The sequence below is a fragment of the Ixodes scapularis genome, unplaced genomic scaffold (genome assembly GCF_016920785.2).
Source record: "Ixodes scapularis isolate PalLabHiFi unplaced genomic scaffold, ASM1692078v2 PGA_scaffold1__304_contigs__length_218370807, whole genome shotgun sequence".
NCBI lineage: Eukaryota > Metazoa > Arthropoda > Arachnida > Ixodida > Ixodidae > Ixodes > Ixodes scapularis.
Genome location: NW_024609846.1, coordinates 201,633,346 through 201,658,709, shown reverse-complemented (window position 1 = coordinate 201,658,709; position 25,364 = coordinate 201,633,346). Strand labels below are relative to the sequence as shown.

The 25,364-nt window shown below is 45.3% G+C and overlaps 1 protein-coding gene across 2 annotated transcripts in view; it reads right to left on the bottom strand.

Moving 5' to 3' along the window:
• LOC8034749 (cyclin-dependent kinase 11B) overlaps nucleotides 1-25,364 on the bottom strand; it is a 64,401-nt gene that overhangs the window by 31,397 nt on the left and 7,640 nt on the right. Inside the window, exons 4-9 of one of the 2 annotated variants that reach the window (XM_029987034.4) lie at nucleotides 22,551-22,829; nucleotides 21,261-21,353; nucleotides 10,974-11,080; nucleotides 9,120-9,296; nucleotides 7,214-7,402; nucleotides 2,951-3,049 (exon numbers count right to left, since the gene is read on the bottom strand). In XM_029987034.4, the coding sequence (XP_029842894.3) occupies nucleotides 2,951-3,049; nucleotides 7,214-7,402; nucleotides 9,120-9,296; nucleotides 10,974-11,080; nucleotides 21,261-21,353; nucleotides 22,551-22,829 (944 nt within the window). The remainder of the gene's footprint in view (nucleotides 1-2,950; nucleotides 3,050-7,213; nucleotides 7,403-9,119; nucleotides 9,297-10,973; nucleotides 11,081-21,260; nucleotides 21,354-22,550; nucleotides 22,830-25,364) is intronic. The other variant, XM_029987047.4, reaches the window with a different exon arrangement.

Below are 25,364 nucleotides of genomic sequence, written 5' to 3'. Positions count from 1 at the left end.
CGAGAATGCGCCGCTTTTGTTTGCTTTCGTTTTGCTCACGGCGTTGATGGAGTATCCACCGCTCCGGTCCAAGATGATTTTTTTTTTTTCTTCAATGCTCCGTTTGGGCAGTGCACGCACTCGTTTCCCCTCTTTGCACATACGTTGGCGCATTTCGAAGGACCAGAGCAAACGAGAGTACAGTCGCCGACCGATTTTTCGGACTCGGAGAGAACTCCAAAATTGTCCGAATAATCGAGCGGTCCGAAAAATCAATTCCAGCCAAAATATCAAATTTCCGCGCATATTCCGCTGCATACTGGCCACTTCCCACCTATTGTTCACTTTTCACTTGTTTGTTTATCTGTTTGCTGCGCTTTGTCGGCGCCTTCGTTAGCACAAACAGCGAAGTTGAAGCTGGCACCATTTGGCACTAAATGGAGACAATGTTTAGTCCACCAAGCTCACTTCAATATTAAGCCGGTCGGCAAAAAAAGCTTTGCGCTCAAAGACCACAACAACAGCAGACGGCCGCTCTTCTCGCGGTCGCACTCAAAAAACACGGACCACAAGAAGAACTGGAAGAGCCATAAGAATGGGCAGGCGGCGGCCATGCTGGCTATAGCGGAACCGGAAAACCCGACTTGTTCATTGCGTAGTATGTGGTATCGAGGCTACAGGGCAAAATCAAAACAACCAAAATGGCGGCGACTAAGCTTGCGGCGCTATCGTGGCAGCTTTTTTGTGGCTGTAAACTGAGCAAATTACGCAAATTATGTCAGATATATCGAGCAACGAGCCTTATGGTGTCCGAAATTTCGGTCAATGTTACACATTAACTCTATGAGGTAAGTGACGGTTCGGCCAAAATGTCCAAATAATCGGACTTGTCCAAAAATAATCGGTTGGCGACTGTATATAAAAACGAAGAAAAGTATTTTTATGGGTAGTTGCAACTTTTTTTTAAGCCATTTCGGAATTTGTTTGTCCGATGCGCCAATCTTAGTCGGGATCCAAGATTCCCAATCTTGCTCAATCCGAGTCCCGAACTGTTCCGCCTCGGAGCAATAACGTGTGGTCGAAGAAACTCGATCTGCAACTACCGGTGATGCCAAAATCCCAGCTCAACTACTCAACAAGGTTACCTGTACTACAAGACATTTGGCTGGTCCCGCGAACTTCGCTATAAAAGCATTTGACTGTATCCGACTGCCACTGCACCGACTCTGGTTCCCGCCATGCCCGCGCTCAAAATGTATTTATAAACTTCAGATATAACCTTAACGTTAGCAACGCTACCAGCGTGTCACTAAATCACGACGCTCGTCATGGCTCTCGTTTGTGACAATTTTCTCGTAGAAAATGACTTGTAAGACCCATTCTGCGTTAAACTTTTGAGCGCATTTACGCTATTACGAATAGACCTCCACGGTGCATTGTGGCATTCTACAACCTTCCGAGCCTCCACGGTGCATTGTCGCGTTCTACAAACCTTCCGAGGTCTAGCCGCACGGCGTGCGAGTTCGTCTGCTCGGATGGTTGGGTGCATTTGCCGACAGAATGGGGTTTTGGCAAAAGCCACTGTCAAAGTGAGAACGGCGTCTCATTTGAACACTAGGCCTCCAGAACGCGCTGTTTGCATTTTGTCGCATGCTCTGGCTGCGCGTGCCCCCTCAAGGCGCCGAGAGGCAACGACACAAATCTCCGGCGAGATTCCCACTAATGGCTGTCGCTGTAAAAAAAAAAAAAACCTAGATTCGACGACACTCGCGAAATTTAGTCGAGTCTCTGGCTCAAAGTATGACTCGGTTAAATTGAGGTTCATCCCTACAATGAAATACTGCTGTCTAGACCAGTAAGAGACACAATTGTAGTGGTTAGTATATGTACACGACAGTTGCGGCATAGACGCCTATACATATACAGTAAAACCTCGTTATAACAAAATGGGATATAACTAGGGTGTGTACTTTCCGGTGTTTATTTGTGAGAAAAATCGGCGGATGTTTTTCGGTGTTTATTTATTTTCAAAACACCGGTGTATTTCGGTGGAACGTCTCACGACGAGGCTAAAATCGGTGAATATCGGTAAAAAAAAGCGATTGATCACAGGCAGAGAGTTCCAGTTTTATTCACATAGTTCATACACTTCTCTAGGAAGCAACTATTTCTCACACTTGGTTATTATAGTAGATGCAAGCATACTTTCATGCTTGCATCTACACGCAAGGAACGTGCTTCCGTCATGGCAGCACGTTCCTTGCGGTTCGCAACCCGCAATTATGAAAACGCACGCTCCTGTACGACACGGACGTTGGCAGTGTCTTCCAGGAACCACAGCAACCTCTGAACACATGGCTTTCACCGACATCCCTTGGCCAGACACAATGAGGAAAAGGCACGTGAGAGCCTACCCTCCAATGTTTTAATTTTTCCACAAAAGGGGGCCATGGGAGACACAATAGGGGAAAGGCGTATGAGAGCTTAGCTTCCACTGCGTTCACTAGACGCTTTTGACCCCCAGAAAGGAGGGCGGATTGACGCTACCTGCAAGCCATGTATAAACACTGGAAGAATGCAGGATCCACTAGATAACACGTTTGACGAACCTCTACGGGGAAAGGGTTTCGCTAGGTCGGAAACTAGCAACGACCGGTGTTTTCGGTTTTAACCAGGGCGAAAATATCCAACCACCGGTGTTTTTCGGTTTTAACCGATTTTATATTTTCGTCACCGACGGATATTGGTGACGAAAATCTAGGGTGTGCATTTTCCGGTTAAAACCGGAAAATGCACACCCTAGATATAACAAAGCAATCATAATTCCCCTTGCTTGCTAATAGTGGGAAGAAATGGACATTGGCTATAACAAACTAATGGTTATAACGAAATAATTACGACCACTCCTTCAACTTTGTTATAACAAGGTTTTACTGTATAAGAAGAAATATCCGTTAACAGGATCCGTTACCTGAATTTAGTCCATCAACGTTTTCGTCTTCAGTATCCTTCTCGTCGTCGTCGTCATCGTCATCATCATCATCCGAATCGTCGTCGCTACTGCTGCTGTCTGGAATGTCAAACAGTTCAAAGGCTCTTAAGACGAGATCTTGGGACGCTATGCAGCGAAGGGCACAACGTACAAAACCAAACCAGCACAAAAATCCCTTCACCATATTTGAAATAATTTTTTTCCAGAAGATCACCATTTTAGACGCACGGTAAGAAAAAATTGATATATAGGACAACTAATTGCAGTTACAAGCTTATATGCCAACTTCTTTGTACCATGTACAATGTCAAGCTTTTGCACACTCTGATAAAAAGAAAAAAAAGTTGAAAAACGGGAGCTTTGAGTTATAATCTTTAATACCTTCTAGTGTCGTAAAAAGAAGTCTGCTCTAGTCATTTCCTATTCGACGGCCTATGAATTGCGTAAGCATGAGCTTGGCAAAGGTCTCGTTGCGTGTCTACCTTTGTGGTGAAACTAGCTCTGGAAGCTTTGACTATATGCTTTTGCCAAGATGCAGACGAAGTACGCATCAACACGTCAGAGAAGGGATTGAAGCTACTGCTCTATCTACTCGGGCTTAGCGCAAACTTTGCATAACCAAAGCCTGGGCACGTAATCTCTCTCTCCCACACAGCACGCAAAGATCCAATCATTGCGCTTAATGAAAGGAGACCCTGAAAAGACGACCCGCAGACCATGTCCAAGTCCAAGCACGTAAACTGCGCCGTAGTTTCGAGCATGCAAAAATCATGCTCGAAACAGCGTCGCAGGTCGCTCTTTCGGCTCGTGGATCGTCCTTACTGCACTGTTCCCCCAACTGCATTGATTTCAATGACTAGCTTTCCTACCGCCGCGCGAAAGACGACGACCTCGAGAATCCTTCTCGAGCTAAGAGTGCTACAACTTTAGCCAACCCTGCCGTCGCACATACCATACAGCTTACACCAGTTGACATCTAAAGAGAGGCAGCGACCGTCGTATGCAGGATTAAAACGTCTGAGGAACACTCATTGTTCGTTAGGTTTTTTTGTCGGACTATTGTCAAGACCGGTTATAACGAAGTCGGTTATAACGAAATAGCGGCTACAGTGAAGCGATCACAATTTCCCATTCCCTTTTGCACTTCGTTATAGCCGAAGTTGGTTATAACGAAATAGCGTATATAGCGAAGTGATTTCCTATTTCCGTTGACTTCGTTATAACCGGTCTCGACAGTACTTCGATTAATAACGTGACGTCATGTGTTTCGTGATGTTACCACATCGAGTCACGACGTCGAGTAACTTCCTGACAAACAAAGATTTTCCGGCACGCGCTCTGTGCCTTCTGCTGTGCTTTGTTCAGGTGCACAAGACGCCCAAGCACTGTCGAAGGTAGGAAGCTTGTGCGGGATGTGGGAACCTGAAGCTTCTCCTTGCCATTTTTGCCTCGACTATAACTGATATTGCGTGGCATCACCTAACACGACGTGGTATCATGCGACCTCACGCCGTGTGGCAGCATCACGTGACGCCTGTCACGTTACACGACTCGACATCCAAAGTCACTCGTTCCAGCGACGTTATTCGCACCCCCGTGCGACACCGCAACTTTGCACCGGTGAGTCACGTGCCGCACCGTGCGAGCTACAGACCAACACAAATGATGATTTAGCTTTCGTCAGAACGCAACTACTACGTGCTAAAACAAAAAGTGACCCAAGTTAACTGCGTTATCGCTTAGGCCATGCATTAAGAGGGCCCCATTAAAGCTGCACATAGGGGAAGTTCCAGCTTACTAAATATATAAAGTGCAGGAGACAAACGAGGACACAAAGAAGACAAGACAGCAGGCAGGTGCAAGCCTTGCCTCGGTGCTCGCATCAGCCTGCCTTACACCTCCCTGAGACAGCACGACCCGGATGCAACAAGGTCGCGACGGGCAGCGCGCCAACACCATTACTCCAAAACCAGTTTTTACTCACTGGCATCATTGTCATTTTCAGCCACCTTTGACTTAAAGTAACGTCGAGCCTTTGACTTAAAGTAACGTCGAGCCGTACGTCCTGCAACGATGAAAGCGTCCTTGACAAAAATACGACGAGAGCGGACCAACATTCCAGACATTCCTAACAAGGCATGCCGCGTTAACGAGCAATAACACGAGGACTTCGCTGGATGTCTCAAATTCAATTAAAAGGTAGCTCCCCTTAATATGCTCTCGCTTGCCCCATGACAAAAGAGCAGAATGGCAACAGACTTTATAATGCATACTGTTCCTTAAAGGGATACTGAAGTGAAATTTCGAGCTCACAAAACAAGGCTAGACTGATAGGTGGGAAGCTGCAAAACCCAGAAACGTCACTCCTACAGCGATATCTCTAAAAAATCGCCGTATTTTTGGAAAAGAAGAGTGGCGACTGAACACAGCTGATGAGGCTGACGAGAGAAGTCATGTCAGGATTCTCATTCTCTCTCCTCCTCGCTTCGTTCCATCGAGCTGGTGAACCGAAGCGACGAGGAGAGAAGCGAGGCTGCTCCCCCTCATTCTCAAATGTTCCCGGAGGATCGTGACGTCAAAGCCCTCGCTTGATCGCGCCCTTCTTTTCCAAAAGTCCAGCCATCCGTTTGAGATATCGATATATGAGCAATGTTTTGGAGTTTGTAGCGTCCTGGTCAACGCTTCTGTGGCCTTATTTTACGAAATCCAAATTTCGGTAAGTATCCCTTTAACTGTACCAAAGCCCAGGAATGCCTATTTTAAAACAGTGTACTCGAACTGGATAAACACTGACATTTGTTCATCAATGTTACGGGCCTCAACAAATAAAAATACTATGCTGGGGGGCTAACAGAACTACATACGGAAATCAAATGTTGAGGCACACCTTGCCAAGATTGTTAAATCATCTGTCACGCAATGAGCTAGATATACAAAACGCATCATTTAAACAATTACGTAACTTTTTACAACCATGAAAAGAACAGAAAACCAAAAGTGAGTATGGCACTAGCTGCACTCAATTTGTATTATGTACTATAGTTTACCTCACAATGTATTCTATTAATTACTGTATTCCTATCACATCTCTCAGATGTTGGCTGTTGCTGTACATTTTATTGTAGAACACTCATACTGCGTTTACTCTTTTTTACATATTTGTGCAATTTGAACGGGCAATGAGGATCCACGCAGTAAACAACCTTTTTTTAGTATGTCTACTTTTAATCTGAGCTGACATTTGTTTCTTTGGAAATTGAGGCTTTTTAAGGGGGGACACTGCCTTGAGGGTGAACTTCTGAACTGCTCAAGTAATCGGAATAAAATTTGCAGGGGAGATTTATAGTCAGATATAGGTGTATTGTGCAAACTTTCAGCTCTCTAGGACAACTTTACATACCTGCATAAGAAGATGTGTCACTGTTCGTTAACAAATCTATGATATGCAAATGAAGCTATTAAGCACCATTTTGACTGCTTGAATATAAAGTGGGGGATGTGGGACTTCGGGCTATCTAGTCTTTTTATCTCAAATTTAAATATTTCAGGAAGGGTTATTACCTCAAAATGTGAGATGCATATCTGTCCTATGCCCATTTTTGAGAACATGGCTTTTTCTCAATGAGGACTTAAACTTAAAACAAAATAAAGTAGATAGCCCGATTCCCCAGTAAATTTCAGTTCAGAAACATGTTGATTCTGGTATCAGAATACTTTTACCTTCGAACAAAAGATTTCTTTGTATGAAATTTGCAGCAAAAAATGGAACTAAGAAAAATACATTTAAGCATTGAACCCCTTTACCTTGTTACTGCCTCACAATGTGTTGAAAATACTTTATATTAACGTAACTATTTGGCATATGGTTATCAAATTTAGTGTAAGGGTGTATAATTAGTTTCTAAAACTGAAAATCTCAAAATTAAAAAATGAATTTTTAAAAAAAAATTTGAAATTTAGGTTTATGTTTCCCTTAAGGAAAGCTGAACTTCAGTTTCTTACTCAATAACTCTTTTACTTCCTAACTCTTACGTGTACATTTTTCCACTGCCTCTGTAGGATGGCCGAGGACAATGTCAAGCTGAATTATCAGCTTTTTTCTTTGGCCTCCCCCCATTCTTTGCTGAATGAGAGAAGAAACAATTTTATTTGATTCGAAAGAGGACGCTAAACGCACCGGTCGGAGATGTGCTCCAGGCACATACTATTGCTTTAAAACAGGAGTCCAGAAAGAAACCTCACCGTCGGAGTCGCTGCTGTCGTCGTCGCTGCTCGAATCCGACGACAGGTCGGAATCGTCGTCATCGTCGTCGTTAACCGCCTGCCGCTGCGCCGTCGGTTGGCCGACGGGCTCCGTCGCCATTGGCTGCGCTTCCTGCGTGGCTTCCGCAGCGTGCTGCGCAGCCTTCGTGGGACTCTCCATCTCCTCCTCTACAAAGACAACCGACAAGAAAGAGAAACGGCGCAGACGGACGTGCAGTAAGTCGAAACCAAACAGCTTCCTACACAGACTATGATCCGTTTTGCCTTACGACGGGCCACGGAGGACGCTAGAAACCAAACGTCTTTGCCGTCCCAATGCCGTGCGAGTGTCATGTGACATTCGAAAAGGATGAAGCAACGTACCTAGTTGCGTGATATGTTCATGGCACTGGATTTGCCGGGACGGCTAGCAGCAGTCACTGCGGTCCGTCGTAAGGCGATACGGAGTATAGCCTCTCGGTAAGCGCACGAAGGACCCTCGACTGCAACGGGCATAGTCGTAAAACCCCGCACTTGGCATGCTTCTGCCGATCGCTTTATTGAATGACTGCCACGTGCGAAGGTTATTTACCGTTCCGGCCAGCGATCTGGACAGCCCAAATGGGATATAAATTGTAATTAACGCGGGTGAGAAAAGGTGCTGGTAAGAGCGCGCTAATGAAGGCATGCTGCATTTCAATTAGCTCAGGGTAAACAAGGGACGAAACAAGCTGTGCTGGGCTTGCAATGTACATGTGACAGGTACAACATACAGACAGACAAGACCAGAGAGATGAGAGACCAGTTCACATACTAACCTCTTGCCTCGTTAACTGAAAGCCATCAGAACAATACGTTTACACCGATTCGAAGCACGCTGCCAGTCAGAACACTCGACGCTCGAGGGGAATCGTTCAAAGGCACTGGCTGCCTTAAAGAGACAATGAGCTCTAAAAAACATTATTTTGTTGAGTGACTGGATACAAAACATCTCGCGTGTTTCGAGCGAGGACATTGAGAAATCTCTAAAAAATATAGTGTTTGAGATAAAAAGAAACTCTTTCTGGGAACTATTTGCGAGCCATGGCAGACATTGGGGATTGCAACAAACATACTAATTACCTAAAAAATAAACTAAAATTTACTAATCAACATTTTAATTAGAGAAGATTAACATACTGTACCAATTCAAAACCAGGTGGGCATCATTGAAAACCACTAAATTAACTCATATTAGAAAGTGATAAGGCAAGCGCAATGATTTATAACATTCCAAAGAAATGCCCAATTTTAAAATTTTTTTTTTTAGGTTTCGGTTTTTCATTGGAGCGCATCTCTGTGTCAGCGGCCCTGCCCCGCCCGGTGGCCAAAAAGTACAACGTATGTGCGCCCTATTTTTTTCCATTCTACGAGGGAAGCAAGGCGGGAGCTTCATGCCATGACTACAGAGGGGGCAGGACTGCCAGTGCAAAGACGCGCTCCGATGGAAAGCCAAAACCTAGAAATACATTCGAATGTAGTCTTTTTGTTTTGTTGTTGTTTCTTTTTTGAAATGCCATAAAATGCTGTACCCGCCTTATATCTTTCTAAAACGATATTATTTAGCGGTTTTTAATAATTCTCAGTATTTTCACAAATTAAAAAGCTAATTGGTAAATTTTAGTTTATTATTTAGCTAATTAGTAGTATAGACACGTAATTTAGTAAAATAGACACGTAAACTCCATAGACACGAATCCACTTGGACTCTAGAGCACGATCGCATTAAACGGGAAGATAAGTTAATGGAAGTTTACTGCGCGGCGAAACATCAGCTGTCAGTCCGAGGCTTTTGTTCAGTTCCTTCCCAGTGCAACGACTAAACAATTCCGAAAAGAAGGCGAGCAAAAGGAAGCCTGAAACTGACCCATGTCGGTGAGGGGGTCGTCTTCGATGTCCAGGGAGATTACCGGGATGTTGTCAAATCGGTCGTCCGAAGGGGCGGTTGGACCGCTCGCCTTGGGAAGGGGGCTGCGACTCCGGTCCCTCGCCATGCCGTTACCGGACTTCGCCGAGTATTGCGCGGGCTTGCTTCCCTCGGCCACTGAAGCAAAACGAGACCATGTGGCCTTTGTCACGCAACGGTTAAGCACGAATCTGAGAGTTCAGGGACCCCTCAGTATCTCGTAAAAGTTTGCAGGTTGGGAACGGTACAAAGAAAGGCTCTTCTATTTATTTTTAGTCAATGCGGACGGCACGACGAGCCGTCCTAATTAAAAAAGCAAACTAACCCAACTTCTCCTACACACCGTGCAAGAAACGATAGGTGAAAAACCTCCCAACACGCGGTCACGAGTGACCTTTGTATCAATGACAGCGACCTGTTTGGTTTCTCCGCAGGAAACGACGCTAGAACTTCTCGTCTGGGAAACCTAAATGATATACAACTTTGCGTAGATTGTTTTCAAAATCCTATTTTTCCTCTAAACACGTTGGAATGAAATACCCACTTCCCAGTATCATCAATTCCGACTTTCTCGACAGCTTCTTTCCCTGACTGGCTGCCTCCTGGCATACGTTTCTTTCTACAACATTAATTTACTGCTATAATATAGTAAGGGTGCAGGCAATCTGGCGAATGTTAACCGTGTTGAATAACCTGAGACTGGGGCAGAAGTGAACAAATAAGTTGAAGGGATAGAAAAGGACAGGACGACGTCTCAAACTCAGCTACCAGGTTTATTTAGTCCACCTCCTAATATAGCCCGCAATCAGCCACCACCAACACAAAAGGGGCAACTTCTAACCAGTTCAAACGCCAAACCCTCCAAAAGCCACAACCTACACAAAGGGACAACCTCTAAACAGTCCAAACGCCAAAGCCTCCAATACACAAAGTAGTACTATGGACGGCCCTTCATGCCAATTCACAAAGATAACTCTACAATCTCCCCCGAAATTTAACAAAAGAATCAGTACCTACTTCATTCCAAAAAAAGTTAAAAAAAAATATTTTCTTTCGACAAAAAAAAACAAAACAAACAAACAAAAAAACTTTTATGCCAGCGATAAAGGGATGACGCACTCTGAATCTAAAACGGGGCAAAGGCCCGCTGTAGTCAACGAAGAGATACGGAACCTCCTTTGAGAAAGTGATTAACGCTCGGGCATTTGTGTTGATGAATCCTTCATCCTTTCCAATTTTTCAGAATTGGACAATAGTTTGATGTATATTGACAGGAGTGATGAAAACAATGTGAATCCTGCATGCATTTCATCAACTTCAAAGTCTGCATGTCAGTGGGACTCGAACCATAAGTCCCGATTTAGAGCAAGATACCACATCTGGAAGTTGAGGAAATGTTTTTGTCTTTTTAAAAGAAAATTTCGCTCGATGTTCCTTGAAGAAAAAAATTGAGTTGACAAAGGGTTAACTGTGGCTGCTAGAATAGAAACATCAGCTGGCGACACCGACACTTTCTTCGAGACATAATAGCGATGAAAAAATATGCATCGCGGCAGAAGGATCTCGATTGTAAAGCGAACTTATGTAGCGGAAGAGCCTCGTTCGAACCAACTCAAATAAGAGTCCCTCGAGAGGCCCCAGGCTCTCGACTCCTTCTTTGGAGACCTCTTAGCGAGACATTAGTTGAGGGTACGAGGCATCCTGGCAGGCTCCTCAAGCTCTTCCCGCCGTTACCACTTTGTTCGAAGCTCTTTTTCGTCGAGATGGGATCGTTCGTAACGGGGATGTCGAGAAGTCGACCGGCTTCCCACTCACCGCGCTGTGCCTCTTCCTTGCGCTGTTCTCGCTCCCGCTCCCGTTGCAGCACGGACTGGTCCACCACCAGAAGACGCTCCTTGCGCCACTCCCTCTGCAGGCGCTCCCTGCACGGCGACGTCACTCCATCAGACGCCGGTTCTCATCGGCGGTGAAATTACGGCGACCGGAACGCGTCCTCGAGCAGCGCGTTTAACGTCCCCTCCTGCCCCTGCTTCAAAAGGGGTAACAGACGATGTCGCGGAAACTGGTGTAGCGCGCCGTTGGATGTAGCCGCCTCGGCGGCTGGGCCCACAAGTTGCGGCAAAATATGACAAAATATTTTTAAAAAAAGCGAGGGACCACTCTTTTGGATGCGGTAAACGCACTAGTTGGAGACGCCTTCCGGACACCTGGAGTGAAATGCGAGTTAAATGACTCGAAGAGTATAGGGAAGGAAGCGCTCGTTTGAGTATGGTTGCCGACCGAATCTTCGGACTTCGCAGGGACTGAAAAGACGTCTGAATAATAGAGCGGGCCATCAATGGTGCCCCGCTTTGGGTTGCGCCTCCGCCAGCATTCGACCGTTTTCTATTACCGTATTTATTTGAATATAAATCGACTTTTTGTTTTTCGGAAATGTTGTCAAAGATGAAGGGTTGACCTATAGTTGTGACCAGAAGATTTCGACCTACGTTCATGACAAAATTTCGTGATCCTACCTATACAAAAAGCTGTCGAGTCGCTGAACTGGCGCTACCGTGGCACCGCGCCAGTTCTTGTTTCAGACAGCTTTTGGTGCACGAAAACGACCAAACGTCCCTTGGGCGTCGGGTTTTGCGCCTGTCCGCAGCTGGCGCCGTTCACGCGTGCGCCTCACGACGCAGCAGGGGAGGGGAGAGAAGATGCGACGTGCCACATACCGTTCCCCCTCCCCTCCTTTCCACCCCTCTCCCCTTCGCGGACACACAGCAAAAGAAAATACGGAGATTACTTTTGCTTGTCGTTCACGGCGTTGCTCACGTCTTTGTATTTGCTTTTTCGTCGCTCTGCCCGTCTCCACCACCTTCTTTCATTTCTTATTGTCGCCATTTTGCAACGGTGTCAGTGAGAACGTTGCGAATTTGTGAGGATGTCAACGAAGCTGACGAAGCTTCCGATGACGATGACATATCTGGAAGTTCTAACAATGACAAAGTTCCTGGCATCGAACTGCGATTAGCTGAGAACGCTGTAAATAAAGGTTTGTTTTCTTTCTTTTGCCCAAACCTTCCTCTGTTCTTTAACAAACAAAAAAAAAAAAAAGAAATGTCAACCAATTTTTTTTTTCTTTTGTGGCAAGTTTAGTATAAGTGTTTTGACCTATATTTGTGGTTAACGTATATTAGGGTAAATACGGTAGCTCAAGAATCGCTGCCCTCTTTCCTAGTGATTTGGTCAGGTATTTTCTGCATTTCTTAGCGACACTTTGCAGTGGCAAAAGAATAAAGGGCCATAACGTCCAAGCCAGCGTACTCCGAAAACAGGATTCACCGAAACGAGATGAGAGGCCCAAGTCCGCGACAGCAGAATGACGAATGAACAAAGCGAAATGGTAACAAGGATAATGATAATGACCTGTAGCCAAAGAAAAAAAAGTTGGCGCATAGCGTCACTTAGCGGTAGGACTTCGCAGTCCTCAAATAGCACTGCCAATCCAAGCCAATGCATGTGCAGCCAACAAAGAATCTAAAATAGTGGTGCTTCCCCTTGATCGCGATCGCTTGCAACAATTTTGTCCGAAAGGTTTAACTTTTGAACTTTAAGGTCTTTGAAACAATGGTCGTGAATACACACTATTTCTATCGGGCAGGCCGCGGTTCCTCTCTTAGGTGCGAAATATCGAAGTCCGAATAATCGGCATCCGAAAAATCGGTCAACGACTGTAATGCAAGTTTGTCCTTTACAATCGAGGACAATGTCACCGCCACAGAGGACTTCGCAGTCGCATACTGCGCCTTTGAGAAGGGGCCACCGAGAAAATCAGACGACGAGAGCCATTACGAAGTTCTTCACCCGAGCAGCTGTTGTTGATGCAATCCACGTATATTTTATCACGCATAGCCCTTTCTCCAGACTTAGATGAAGCCGATGCAGGGACTGTCCCGAAGGTTTTGAGGTACAGTGTGCAGTTGTACATCAATAGCTTCTTTGGTTCGCCATAAAAGTTTGCACCAAACTGTTTTCTGCATTTTTAAGCCGCTTACAAAAGACAGACTCTGCAGCTGCACCAGCCAGAGCAAGAATGTGCGTATAGTGATTTCGGCCAAATATTTTCGAATTGAATATTGAAAAGCTTTTCAAGCCTCTCACTACTATTGCACCCTGCTTAACCCCTTTCCAGTTTTTTTTTTTTTTTTTCCAAAGGGGCATTATAAAAAAAAAGTCAATGTGCAGGTTTTTTTTTGTTTTGTTTTTTTTTGTAATTTTTTAACGGAAGCAATTACAGCACTTGAGCCTCTTTATCGGACGGTAAACTCTTATCCTCTACATTAACACCTGAGAAGCCTTAAAATTCTGACTTGCAAGAGCCGGCGCTTCTATGGCCCCTCACGCTAGAGTAGACAACACGCAAAGTACCGTATATACTCGCAGAATGAACGCACTTTTTTTCCCGAAAAATCGATGCAAAGTTGGGGGAGGGGGGGGCGTTCATTACGCGAAGTAAAATTTTTGCGTCCGTATTTACTCGCATAGCATAATGAACGGACCTTTTATCCTGAAAACTCGAAGTAACTTCTCATCTCTTTGCGCGCGGCGCCCGACCCCGTAACCAAACTAAGCTGTGCAAAAAAGAAAGAAAACTCCTTTGTTTTCTTTTTTTCTTAGTTCCCTTGGTTTTTTTTTTTTTTTTTTTTTTTTTGCCGCCTTTTGCAAGTTGTTTTGTTCGCTTAGAGGGTTTCTCCGCTCCTCTTTCTTACCTCCTTGCGCGAGGCGCGCGACCCCCCGTAACCAAACTGCGCTGTGCAAAATAAAAAAAAAATAAAAAATAGCTCCTCTTAATATTTTTTTTTTTTTTGTCTTGTTTCGTGGGATTTTTTTTTCTTCTTTTAGCCGGCTTTCGCAAACTGTTTCGTTCGCTTAAGCGCGATCCAAACCAACGCTTCTTTTTGCGCCTGTAGGTCGTGCGGCTGCAGATGTGACGTATTTTCGTGACGTCGTGCCGGCTCTTCGCTCCTTCCGGGCGCCCATAAGGACGTTGGTTGATTTCAACTTCTTTCTGAACACGCACAAAAACGCGCGGTGACGTAGAAGGGCGCTCCTGTGTCCCGGCCAATCGGTGGAGGGCAAGCTAGTTCCGGCTCCGCGTTTCTCGCCGTCTGGCTGCCCTCTCCTCCCTCCCTTTTATTCTCTTCCAACATGACAACGCGATCTCTCTCTCTCTCTTTCTCTCGCCGTCTGGCCGGCCAGTCTGTCGCAGTTGCACTTTGCTTGTGCGTTCGTGCCTGCGTGCGCGCTCGCCCAAAGTTTTGCCCGTTCAAACCAAAGCGCACGGTTCTGACTCAGAAAGCGCGCCCGGAAACAGCAAAAACGCCACGAAATGCGTCACAACCGCAGCCGCACGACCTACAGGCGCAAAAAGAAGCGTTGGTTTGGATCGCGCTTTAGAGCGCTTCTCCGCTTCTCTTTCTTACCTCCTTGCGCGCGGCGGCGCGCGAACCCGAAATCCAAACTCCGCTGTGCAAAAAAAAAAAAAAAAAAAGCTCCTCTCCATGTTTTTTTTTTTTTTTTTTTTTTCTTGTTTCCGTTGGACCTTTGCGAATTTTTTTTAACGCCTAAGGCGTTTTGTTTGCCCACGCTGCCCATGCATTGGCGATCTCGCTGCACCAGGATAAAAAAGTGCGTTCATTTCGCGCGCGTGGGGGAGGGGGTCAAAACTTTGACGTCCAAGTTGGGGGTGCGTTTATTACGCGAGTGAAAAAAAAAGTCGAACTTTTGAGAGTCGACTTGGGGGGTGCATTCATTACGCGAGTGCGTTCATTGTGCGAGTAAATACGGCAAGCATATCCCGCGAATTCCGTGCAACGAGCGTCCATTTTTAAAACTATAAATAGCCCTAGCAAAGCAAAACAGGGTGCGAATACAGTGTTTATGGTTCTTCAAAGGCATAACCTGTAGTAACACCTCCTGGTGTGCACACGGTTTCACATTTACATGGGAACCTTCCGATGTTTAATTGCCACCGTACATGTGCAGCGATGACCGTCAAAGAGTTAAACGAAAATCCAGCTGAGCTCGTGAAAATCGTTCCCAAGCTTTCACTTGTCCACCTCTAAACTCAGTTTATTTTAATCAAACTACCTATGTTTACGAACTGTGGCTTCAGAAGGATCAATGCCTACGATGGGGTGGCAGATGAACTATGGATTTGACGTAAAATTAAACCTGCAGATAAGCCCAGCTACGCATAATTGAGGGGATTAATAAAACTTTTCATTATATATAGGGTGCCTCAAGCGGACCTTTTACCGTAAAACGAGCCAGAAAGATCGGCAGCTGCGCATAAAAAGCTAGTACTTTCACCGAATGTGCACTCAGCAAGCCAGTTTTACTGTGTGAAATATCAAAGCATAGCTCTTTTTATAAAATATTAGTGCTAAAAATTGCTGAAGTCAAGGTTGAGCGCACTATCAGACGACCGACTAACCGATGCTACTTATTTGTAGTGCCATCTCCGGATAGGCGGAGCGAGCAGACAACAGAGTGCATCGTCTGCTCGCTGCACCTATTGGGAGATTGCGCCGCAAGTAAATAGTGCTGCTTACTCGATTGTCTGCAAATGCACCCAACCTTGACTTTGGCAATTTTGTTGCTCTCATTTCGTACAAAAAGAGAACTGTGCTTTGAAATTTCACACGGTATAACTGACCTGCTCAATGCACATTCGGTGAAAGTTAGAGCTATCCATGAGCAAATGCCGATTTGTCCGGCTTGTTTTACAGCGGAAGGTCCGCTTGGGGCACCCTATACAAATATCCTTTCTTCAATCTCAAATTTGAAATGAAAAAATAAAAAAAAAAAGCACGAGTGATGAATGCAGGTTGCCAGGACATTGCAGCCCAATATATATATGCTCTTACGTAATATCCACATTTTTATTTTTAATATTTTACTGCATTGTTGATATCAACATTCACAAAGCTTTTGTTTTCTTTTTTAATGCACCAGGAGTGTGCGTCCACCACACTGCTTTGAAGGTAAGCTTTTTTTCAAAGCACGTGGCTGCGCTGCGGCAAAACGAAGCTCACGAGATTGCAATGTCGGCTCCGGCAGGTATTGCTTCCTGGCAGTGCACTAGTGCTTGGTAAGAAGCGCACTCAAGGGGGCCAACCCGCCATGGTCAACACTTCGAAAATTATGAATACTGCAGTTAATACCTCAAAACAAATACTATTTGAAACTGGAAACTACTCAAAACTACCTGAAAATTCAAATGTTCGCACAACACTGAGGCGAAGGTTATGCATCGTATTATGTGTCACAAATATATGCATAGGAAAAGCCCACGTACAGGTGCAATACCACACAAGCATGCACACCAGGTATTGTAACAAATGCATGAGTAGCTTGATTGTAGCTTCTATGAACTGATAATTAAAGAAGGGCAGCTACCATTACACAAGACTATGCAACTATGACGTGCCATGCTCATAATTGTAATTGTAATTTATTTGCACTAGAACAGATGCTTTCATGGAATGAAAATTATAATTGCGTTTTGCAAGGTTTGGATATAATGAAACACGGATATAGCTAACATATTTTTGAATCCTGTTGAATTCGACACAGGAAACATTAAAATAGGATAATCAAATTTCCTTAAATCAGCTTTCAGTGTTCGCCGTAAGTGGACAGTATGTTTGCATGAAGGCAACCATGCATTTAACTAATAACACTTTGTCGTCAGTGTGCCCCCAATTACAATAGATATTTAAACACTCAGTGATAAAATGCATGTGCACTTAGTTGAATAAATCTTGCCTCACTATCTTGTGCTAAAACTATAGAATATTGTATATATAAATCAAAGTTTTTAACTATTTATAGCTCTAACAGCAATGCTTGTATAAACACTTTGCAAAAAAAAAAAAAGGAAAGAATTCAATGAAGAACAGGATGAAAAATGACAGCAGATAAGGTAAGATAGCTGCAAAATACTGTAGTGTGCATGTTTAGGTTAGTCAACCTTAATGAGTGTCTGGTGTCTTCGCTGTCGATGAGAAATTTTGCCAGCGCAGAACAACAGCTAGTCTGGGATCTTTAAAGGAATACTCCGTCATTTTCTTCATAGTCCCCAATTTGCCTCGAAACTTGCTAAACACACCAACAAACATCGCTGAAATTTGAACCGAAATATTGGGCCAAAAGAATTACTTTTTGCAAAGTTATTGAATACAATTTTGGTCCTCATGGTGTTTTTCAAGGTGAAAGTCTCTACTGGCAACAATAAAAAAGTGACGTCAGTGGAAGGCAGGGGATCATTCTTTGGTCTAGATTTTGCTCCCAACTGATTACAAGCAGCTTCGTGGTGTCAAATGAATGCTTTGGAAGCTCGTTCCAGCACCCGCGCAGCAGCACGAAACAAATGCTCGGCACAGTCCATCTTTAGACAGCCCACCTGACCTGCAAGTTTCCTTTCCAGTGACGTCATGCCACTGAAAAGTGCGGGTATACTTGAATGTTTGGTTTGGCATCACTTTCACTTGCCAATTTCACAATAGCTATTCCGAGTTTTGTGATACTAATTAGCCTATTGGAAAGGGCAAAGGCCGGTGATTCTGAAAATATAGTTATACAGTCTAAGCTCATTACAACAGACCTGGTTACAACAGACATTTGGATAAAACATACCGATTTGTGAAGTTTGGTTGGTTTTCCTCTACATACCATTGAATTGATTTTACATCTGCATACAACATACTCCTTCTACAACAGACCGAAATCTTGGTCAAAATCAAGGTCTGTTATAACGAGCTTAGACTGCAGTAGCTTAGGTAGCTGAAAAAAATCGCCGGAGTACCCCTTTAACGTGCACTACGCAGTAGTGACGCACGACCGCATGCCGTACAATGCTCGTTCGGATCGAACCGGGCAGAAGTGGGGATTGAGCCCAGGATCCCTGGGTTCTGCAGTGTGAGTTTTCCCTCCATGTGCTCTGAGCTGCTGTGTGTTAACACCTGGTCGCCAATTTCTTGAGGTGGCTACAGATGACAACTGATATAGCAAGAGGTTTAGATGTGCAGCAGAATATCTAAGAGGCCTAAATCGGTGGAAGGGCGTTTGAGTGTCTGCTAATGGGGGAGTTACCTCACTTCTCTAACAGGTTTCTCATTTGAAAAGGAAACATGCGCACAAGTAGTATGTGCAAAATTTCGAAAGCTAATTTCTGCAACGTAGCAAATACGACAGACTTGCTACGTTGAAGAAATTAGCTTGTTCGTTAAAAGTCTAGGCAAGGATCAACAAACAAAATATCACTTTTCGCGCAGTGTTCAACCCGGATAAATCCACCTTTAACTGCATGCAAGTTTGAAACTTAAACTCAAAGTACATGGCAGTTAATTTTACAAAAAATGTTGTTAGTGAGTACAAGGGACTGATTTTTCATTCCTTCAAAAACAAAGAATTTCTAAAAGTCTCTAGGCAACAAGTATGCTGAAAGTAAAGGCAACTTACAATTCTCTTTTTCAGACAGAAGAGATTGAGATGATATATAAAACATATTGCTGACTTCCCAGTGCAGAAATGTCACACACACACACTAGCATTTTGGACAAACACACAGCATACACACCGTGCTGAACTCACAACTCTATTTTGTATTTCACCTTTGTTTTCTTCTTCGTCTGCTAAACCAACAATATACATAAACAGCCCGCAATTATCTCCTTGAGTCCAATACGAAAAAACCATTAAGTACACAAAGCTTTCGCAATTACCTTTGCGTGGCCAGGTAAACTCTTTTTCTAACAACGTGAGAGATGAAGCACTCGTACATTTGTCATCAAGCCTAGCAATATGCTTGGCCTCAATGATTTCCTTGGTCGTCTGATTACCATGCCTGCTCAGAATGGTGCAACTTTGTAGACTTGATGCATACCCGCAATTCCGGCAGTGAGTACTCAGATGATCCAAGTTTGCAGTGGCAATATTGCTGCTATGTTCACGGAGTCGATTCTTGAGACACCGTCCAGTCTGTACAACCCTTTTTCTGTGCACTGAATGAAGCTGGTGCGGAGTTTTTTTGTGCAGTTCACATGTCTATGCGATGGATTGTTCACTTTTTTGCAAAGGCTGAAGTGCTTGTTCAGAGCAATGAAGACCGCTTCATTGTTGACCCTATTGGCTACTTTTCTGATACCATGGGAGAGCGTCTGGATGTAGGGTAGGTCTACTAGTCCTGTCTTTGGGTTTTGTCTTAAAAGCTTTATGCTTTTTCATTGCTTTGAAGAGGCTCTTGGCAATCAATGCTAGTAATTGACTAGGGTACCCTGCAGGTGTTAATCTAGAGATGTGTGCGTCGCCGATAGCCTCCCCAACTAGTATTAAGACAAAACCTAAAGACAGGACAACTAGACCTGTAGTTGTACCCTACATCTACAAGTTCTCTCATAGCCTCAAAAGGTAGTCAATGTGGTCAACAATAAAGTGATCTCCACTGTTAAGAACAAGATGTCTAGACTTTACAAAAAAAAGTGAACAATGCATTGCACAAACATATGAACTGCACAAAAAAAAACTTTCAGCCTTTCCACTCCGGTGAAGAAAGAAGACCAGCAAAGCTGCACTATGGTGGGACAACCTCAAGGACGACTTCTTAGACGACCTAAAGAACAACGCCTAGAGGAAAACGTCAAGGATGACGTCCAGAAAGACCTGAAGGATGACTTCTAGGACGACCTCGAGGACGACTTCTATGACAACCTCAAGGGCGACGCCGAGGACAACCTCAGGGATGACATCTAGGACGACCTTAAGGATGACGCCTAGGACGACCTCTGGGACGACGTTTAGGACGACCTCAAGGACAACTTCTAGGACGACCTCGAGGACAACGTCTAGGATGACCTCAAGGAGGACTTCAATGCCCTCGAGGACGACGTCTAGGACGACCTCAAGGACGACGTCTAGGACGATCTCAAGCACGACTTCTAGGACGACACCTAGAGAAATTCAGCCTTTCCACTCTGGTGGAAATGAGGGTGGAAAGGTTGCCGCCATCTATGAGGGAAGGCGGCAACCAGACAACTGGCAAGCCGGTTGTCTGGTTGCCGCCATTGCTCATAGGTGGCGGTAGCTGTCCAGAGTTTTGTGTCGAGATTTGTTTGTCCACGGACACGGAACTGGGGCAACTAGCTTTAAGAACACCGCACCAGCTTCGTTCAGTGCAAAAAAAAAGTGGTGTACTGTTGAGACCGGTTATAACGAAATAGTGGCTACAGCGAAGCAATCACGATTTCCCATTCCCTTTTGCACATCGTTAACCGAAGTCGGTTATAACGAAATAGCGGATGTAGCGAAGTGATTTCGAATTCCCAATGACTTCGTTATAACCGGTCTGGACAGTTCTCCTTTTCTCTTTCCGGAAAAATATACATTGGGCAGACTGCATGGTGTCTCAACGATCGAATCCGTGAACATAACAATATTGCCACTGCAAACTCGGATCATCCAGGTATACACTGCCGGAATCGTAAGTGTACGGCCAGTCAACAAAGTTGCACCATCCTTAGCAGGCATGGTAATCAGATGACCAGGGAAATCATTGAGGCCGAACATATTGCCAGGCTTGACGATAAATGTGTCACTGTTCCATCTCTCACGTTGTCCGAAAAAGAGTTAGCTTTACTAGGCCACACGAAGATAATTGCAAAACCTTTGTGTACTGGTTTTTCTGCATTGGCCAAAGGAGATCATTGTAGATAATTTGTGTATAGTATTGGTTTAACAGACAAAGAAGACAAAGATGAAATACAAAATAGAGTTGCGAGTTTAGCACGGTATGTGTGTTGTGTGTTTATCCAAAATACAAGTATGTGTGTGATATTTCTGCGCTGGGAAGTCAGCAATATGTTCAACCAACTCGCCCAAGCTGCAGTTTTGACAGTATGTAAAACGATTGCAAACACACCTCAAACTGTTGCCCTCAGCTCTGAAACTAAAAACAAACCAAGGATGACAAAAAACACAAAAACAAGAGAAACCAACTCAACCTAGCTGAACTTCATAAATAGCCCGTATAAACAAAGTGTCCGATTATCTCATCACCTTTTCATCCCTCTTTTGTCTTCCTTGATTAGTAAAAACTGCTCTGTGTGACATTCAGAGCCGTGCAGATCCAAGTAGAATGGCTTGGCTCGCCTGTTTACAAAAAACAAGGTTACTGCGCAAATAGAATGCATTGCTACCTTTCGCCACGTCCGACAACACGAGTTTTGCACTCAGTCTGGGGGGAATTTATAACTTCTCTTAACCAAATTTTTCTCATATTTCTGGCAGGACAATTTAATGCATGCTGCAGAAGGAGAAAGGAAGCAGGAGAGACAAAAATCTGTGTGACGCGGGGTGCAATGCTGAGTCAAAGAGAAGGAACAGGAAGCAGGCAAAATCAAGTCTGTCTTGAGACCATTTCAATGTTCGAGATAGATGCATGATCGAGCTGTTCAAAAAGGGCGTAAGCCTGGGCGTCCCGACACAAACCAAAACCAAAAGCAACAAAATATATTAAGAGCATTCGGTAACTCCACGCAGCATAATTCAGAGTTTCGGACGAAATCAATCGCAAATTAGAACCGAAAAAACTGTTAGCCGTAACATTTCGAGATGAGAAAAAATAATTAAAAGATCTCAAAGCATTGCACATCGCATTGTGGCAATTTGCCCCGTTCGCATTAAAAAAAAAACATGGAAGGGCCATTGACACCATATAGAACTTTAGAAGCATAAGCCACACCAACCACCAAGCAAGCCAGCATTTCCACTTCAAATGAGGATGTCAAGCAAGCACAGTGTCTTTGACGAGCGAAATAGAATAAAAATAAAGCACCTATAGTCTGCTGCAGGTTAAGAAAAGCTGGGCAAGTTCCACCCAGAAAGCCCTCAACTCTTTCCTCTATAGCCGAGCGAACGCTGGAGAGGGAAAAACCAGCAATTGCAGCGAGCAGGGAGCTTTGCAGAAGGGGGCTTGTCCCACTCTCCTTAACTCGCAATAGACCATAACTCCGTGCAACCGTACAGGACACATAAAAGCAGGACAAATAAAAGCAAAGTACAGGTACACATCACCATTGTAGGGTTAAGGGTCCATTTACGCGGTACCATTTCCTTCCATTTTCTTGCAATACGGGAGCTTCGACTTCTTACGCCGAGCTACGACTGCGAGTTGTCGAGGCATCCGCGTTTCGTAGAAAGCGCGGCAACCAATTTGAGGATCGGCCTCATGCGCAACGTACAAACCAAGGACGTCTCGACCACTCGCGGTCGCACCGCAACGTAACACGGGCAAACGCCCCCGCAGGAATGGGCCTCGAAGTGCCAAAGAGAGAAAGGCCAACTCACTGCTCCCGCTCCTCCCGCTCGCGCTGCTGCTCCCTCTCCCATGCCTCTCTAGCCTCCCTGGCCTCCTTGGCCTCCCGGATCTTCTCCCTCGCGTCCTTGACGTCCGCCCGGCTCGACGCGGACTCCTTGGCCTCCCTCGACGATCCGCCGCCGCCTCCTCCGCCGCGCCCCGTCGGCTGGTCTCCCCTGCCCGAGGCGGCGGTCCTCGCCGGCTGCTGCTCCTTGCCCGCATCTCCCCGTGCCCGTGAGTCCGTGCCGCGCGAGGGCTTCTCCTCCTGCCTGCGGGTCGAAATCGGGCTTAGCGAGGCCTCCGTCGTCTCCCGAGACCACCTGGAACGTGGGGTTTGCACCTTTCCTCCTCTAAACCACCGGATTCACACGGCGCTGCTACGGTGCTTGCAACGCGACACTCCGACCTCTGGGTTGTCGTTTATCGCCACTTCGGGACCACACTCGATGCGTGGAAGGAATGGGACGCAAAACACGCCGGTCGGAGACGCGTTCCGAGTGCCGCAGTGTAGTCCAGCTCGCGACCGTGCCGCCGCGAGCGCGTTTTGCGGCATCTCGCAACGAGTGCGTCGCCAGCACACTGGTGCAGTCGAGATGCGCCAGTGTTTTGCTGCACGCTCTCGTCGAGCTTCGGCGTATTTGCTGCTCAGGATGGGTCGGGGATCCGATGATGAAATGCAGAGGCCTTGTTGTCGAGGGGGGCACCGACTGAAGTTGGCAGAGCGAGATCCAAGGTCGTTTACAATAACGTCGTAGCCTTCGCGATGCGTCATAATTGCATGCCGACTACGCTCCATTCGTCAATAACGGCGCGAAAGACGAAGGCCACGGGCTGGCCAAGAAGATGCGACCAAGCGGAGCGAGGGACGTGACTGCTTTGGACTTCCGGCACCTCGAACCCGCGTCGTCGTGCATTGTTTGGCCCCAGTATACTCGCAGCCATACGAACCCGGCAGAATCACGACAGTTGGAAAACTTCCGAAGAAAACGGGAATGAAATAGGGTGTTTAAGAAAACATACAAAATTTTAGCGTTCTAGTACTAAATGTAGCGCTTGCGTTAGCGCACGCTGCACGAGAGAGTTTTAGAATAGCGCATCTCTGCCGCAACGCAAAAGCCGGAGCATTTAGCGCTTGCAACGCCATTGAGGTACAATAACAATTCTTTCGCCAAAGCAACTGCAGCTGTGGTCCTGGGAGCCGCCATTTTGTGACTGTGCTCGTCTTGGCTTTAGCGAACTTCTCGCGCCTCACAAATCCTCCTCGGGGGCGCGCAAAGACTCAATGTCTACGCGCGCAACTTCCAAAATATAGCACACACTAAAATAGAGCACGCAAAGTGCAAACTGCATAGTGTTCATCGCATGCCCAGTGGCGACAATGCTATTCTTTGCGTACACTATTCTAAAACTCCCTAATAGCTATGTTTAATTTCTTATATTTCGTGGCATTTTTTCATGCTTTTGGCTCCATACCCTACCATGCTAGTTTTCTTGTGTTCCAATATACAATATTTCATGGCTATAGTAAAATTCTAACCCCAATATATTGTTCCATGGCTCTTTCAAAAGTGATTGAGGCCGTGGTGAATGACAGTTTGAAGCAAGACGCCATACTCACACTGATAAAACCCAGAGGCAAAGAAAGAAAAAAGGAGAAATACCCAATACCATCTTAAATGCACATGCCTCTTTTTGTACCCCTTTGATTTCCTTTTTTGTTCCCTTGTATCTGCATTTCTTTCAGCACGGTCGCCCACCAGCTCACCTGCTTGACATTTTTAATTCCAGCTGCACTGTCCTCAGTAATGCATGCAGTTTACTGCAGCCATTAGTCCCATGAGGGACTGATAATACCTTGAAATAAAAATTAAATACTTGAAGAGCCAACAGACCACCACAAAAAAGGATTCCTTAGCCACCCTTCAGTAGGAATAGGTTGAAACCCAAACGTAGTTAACCTCCAAACAGTGTTCAGTGATAGGAGGCCTCCCCTATGCTGGCAATTTAAGGCCCGTTCACACTCTTGCAACCGAGTACGACCGAGAGAGACCAGACCGGTTTTTAAGCCCCTTGCGATCTCTTAGGACCAGCTCCGCTGCCGCGCATCCGGTCCTAAGAAGTCGCAAAAGGCTTAAAAATCGGTCTGGTCTCTCTCGGTCTTACTCAGTCGCAAGAGTGTGAACGGTGCTTTAGCCGCTATCTCTTAATCTAGTTCCCTCAATAATGCATACACTTGTTCCACCACACTCTTAAACACTTAACAGGCTGTCCTGCAAAAAGAATGTCCGAAATCCAAAGGGTTCAAGGTGGATGGGATTGGAACCAAGTCATTAAGGTCAGTCTGCACTTGCAGTGCAGTGCTGAGAAAACACATGACTGCCACTGCCAGCACCGAGTTAGCATGCACATTGTGTGTAAACAGTTCTGGTAGAGCACAAAGTCAGTACAGTGTCTACTTAGTGCCAATATGTTTCAGCGGCACCCCCTTATGGTTCCTATCTGTGACGTCACGACTAGAATTAGCGTCGTCCTGAGTTGTGATCCTCCCTGCTTATCATCAGTTTCAAAACGCAAGTTTAATGGTGTTCGTAAAAAGCAAGGTATAAGCTTAAAGGGAAATTGAAGCAGTTCTATGTTTGAAGAAAAACACTTCAATTGCCTTCATTCGGCTTCCAGGATCACGAATATGGAGATTAGTTTTCAATATAGTGCACAGAAGCTGCAGAAAATAATTTTCAAACTACAGTCGAAGCCCCTCCTTCCCGGGGCGTGACGTCATACTAGGAGTTTTCGGAGTCTCCGCT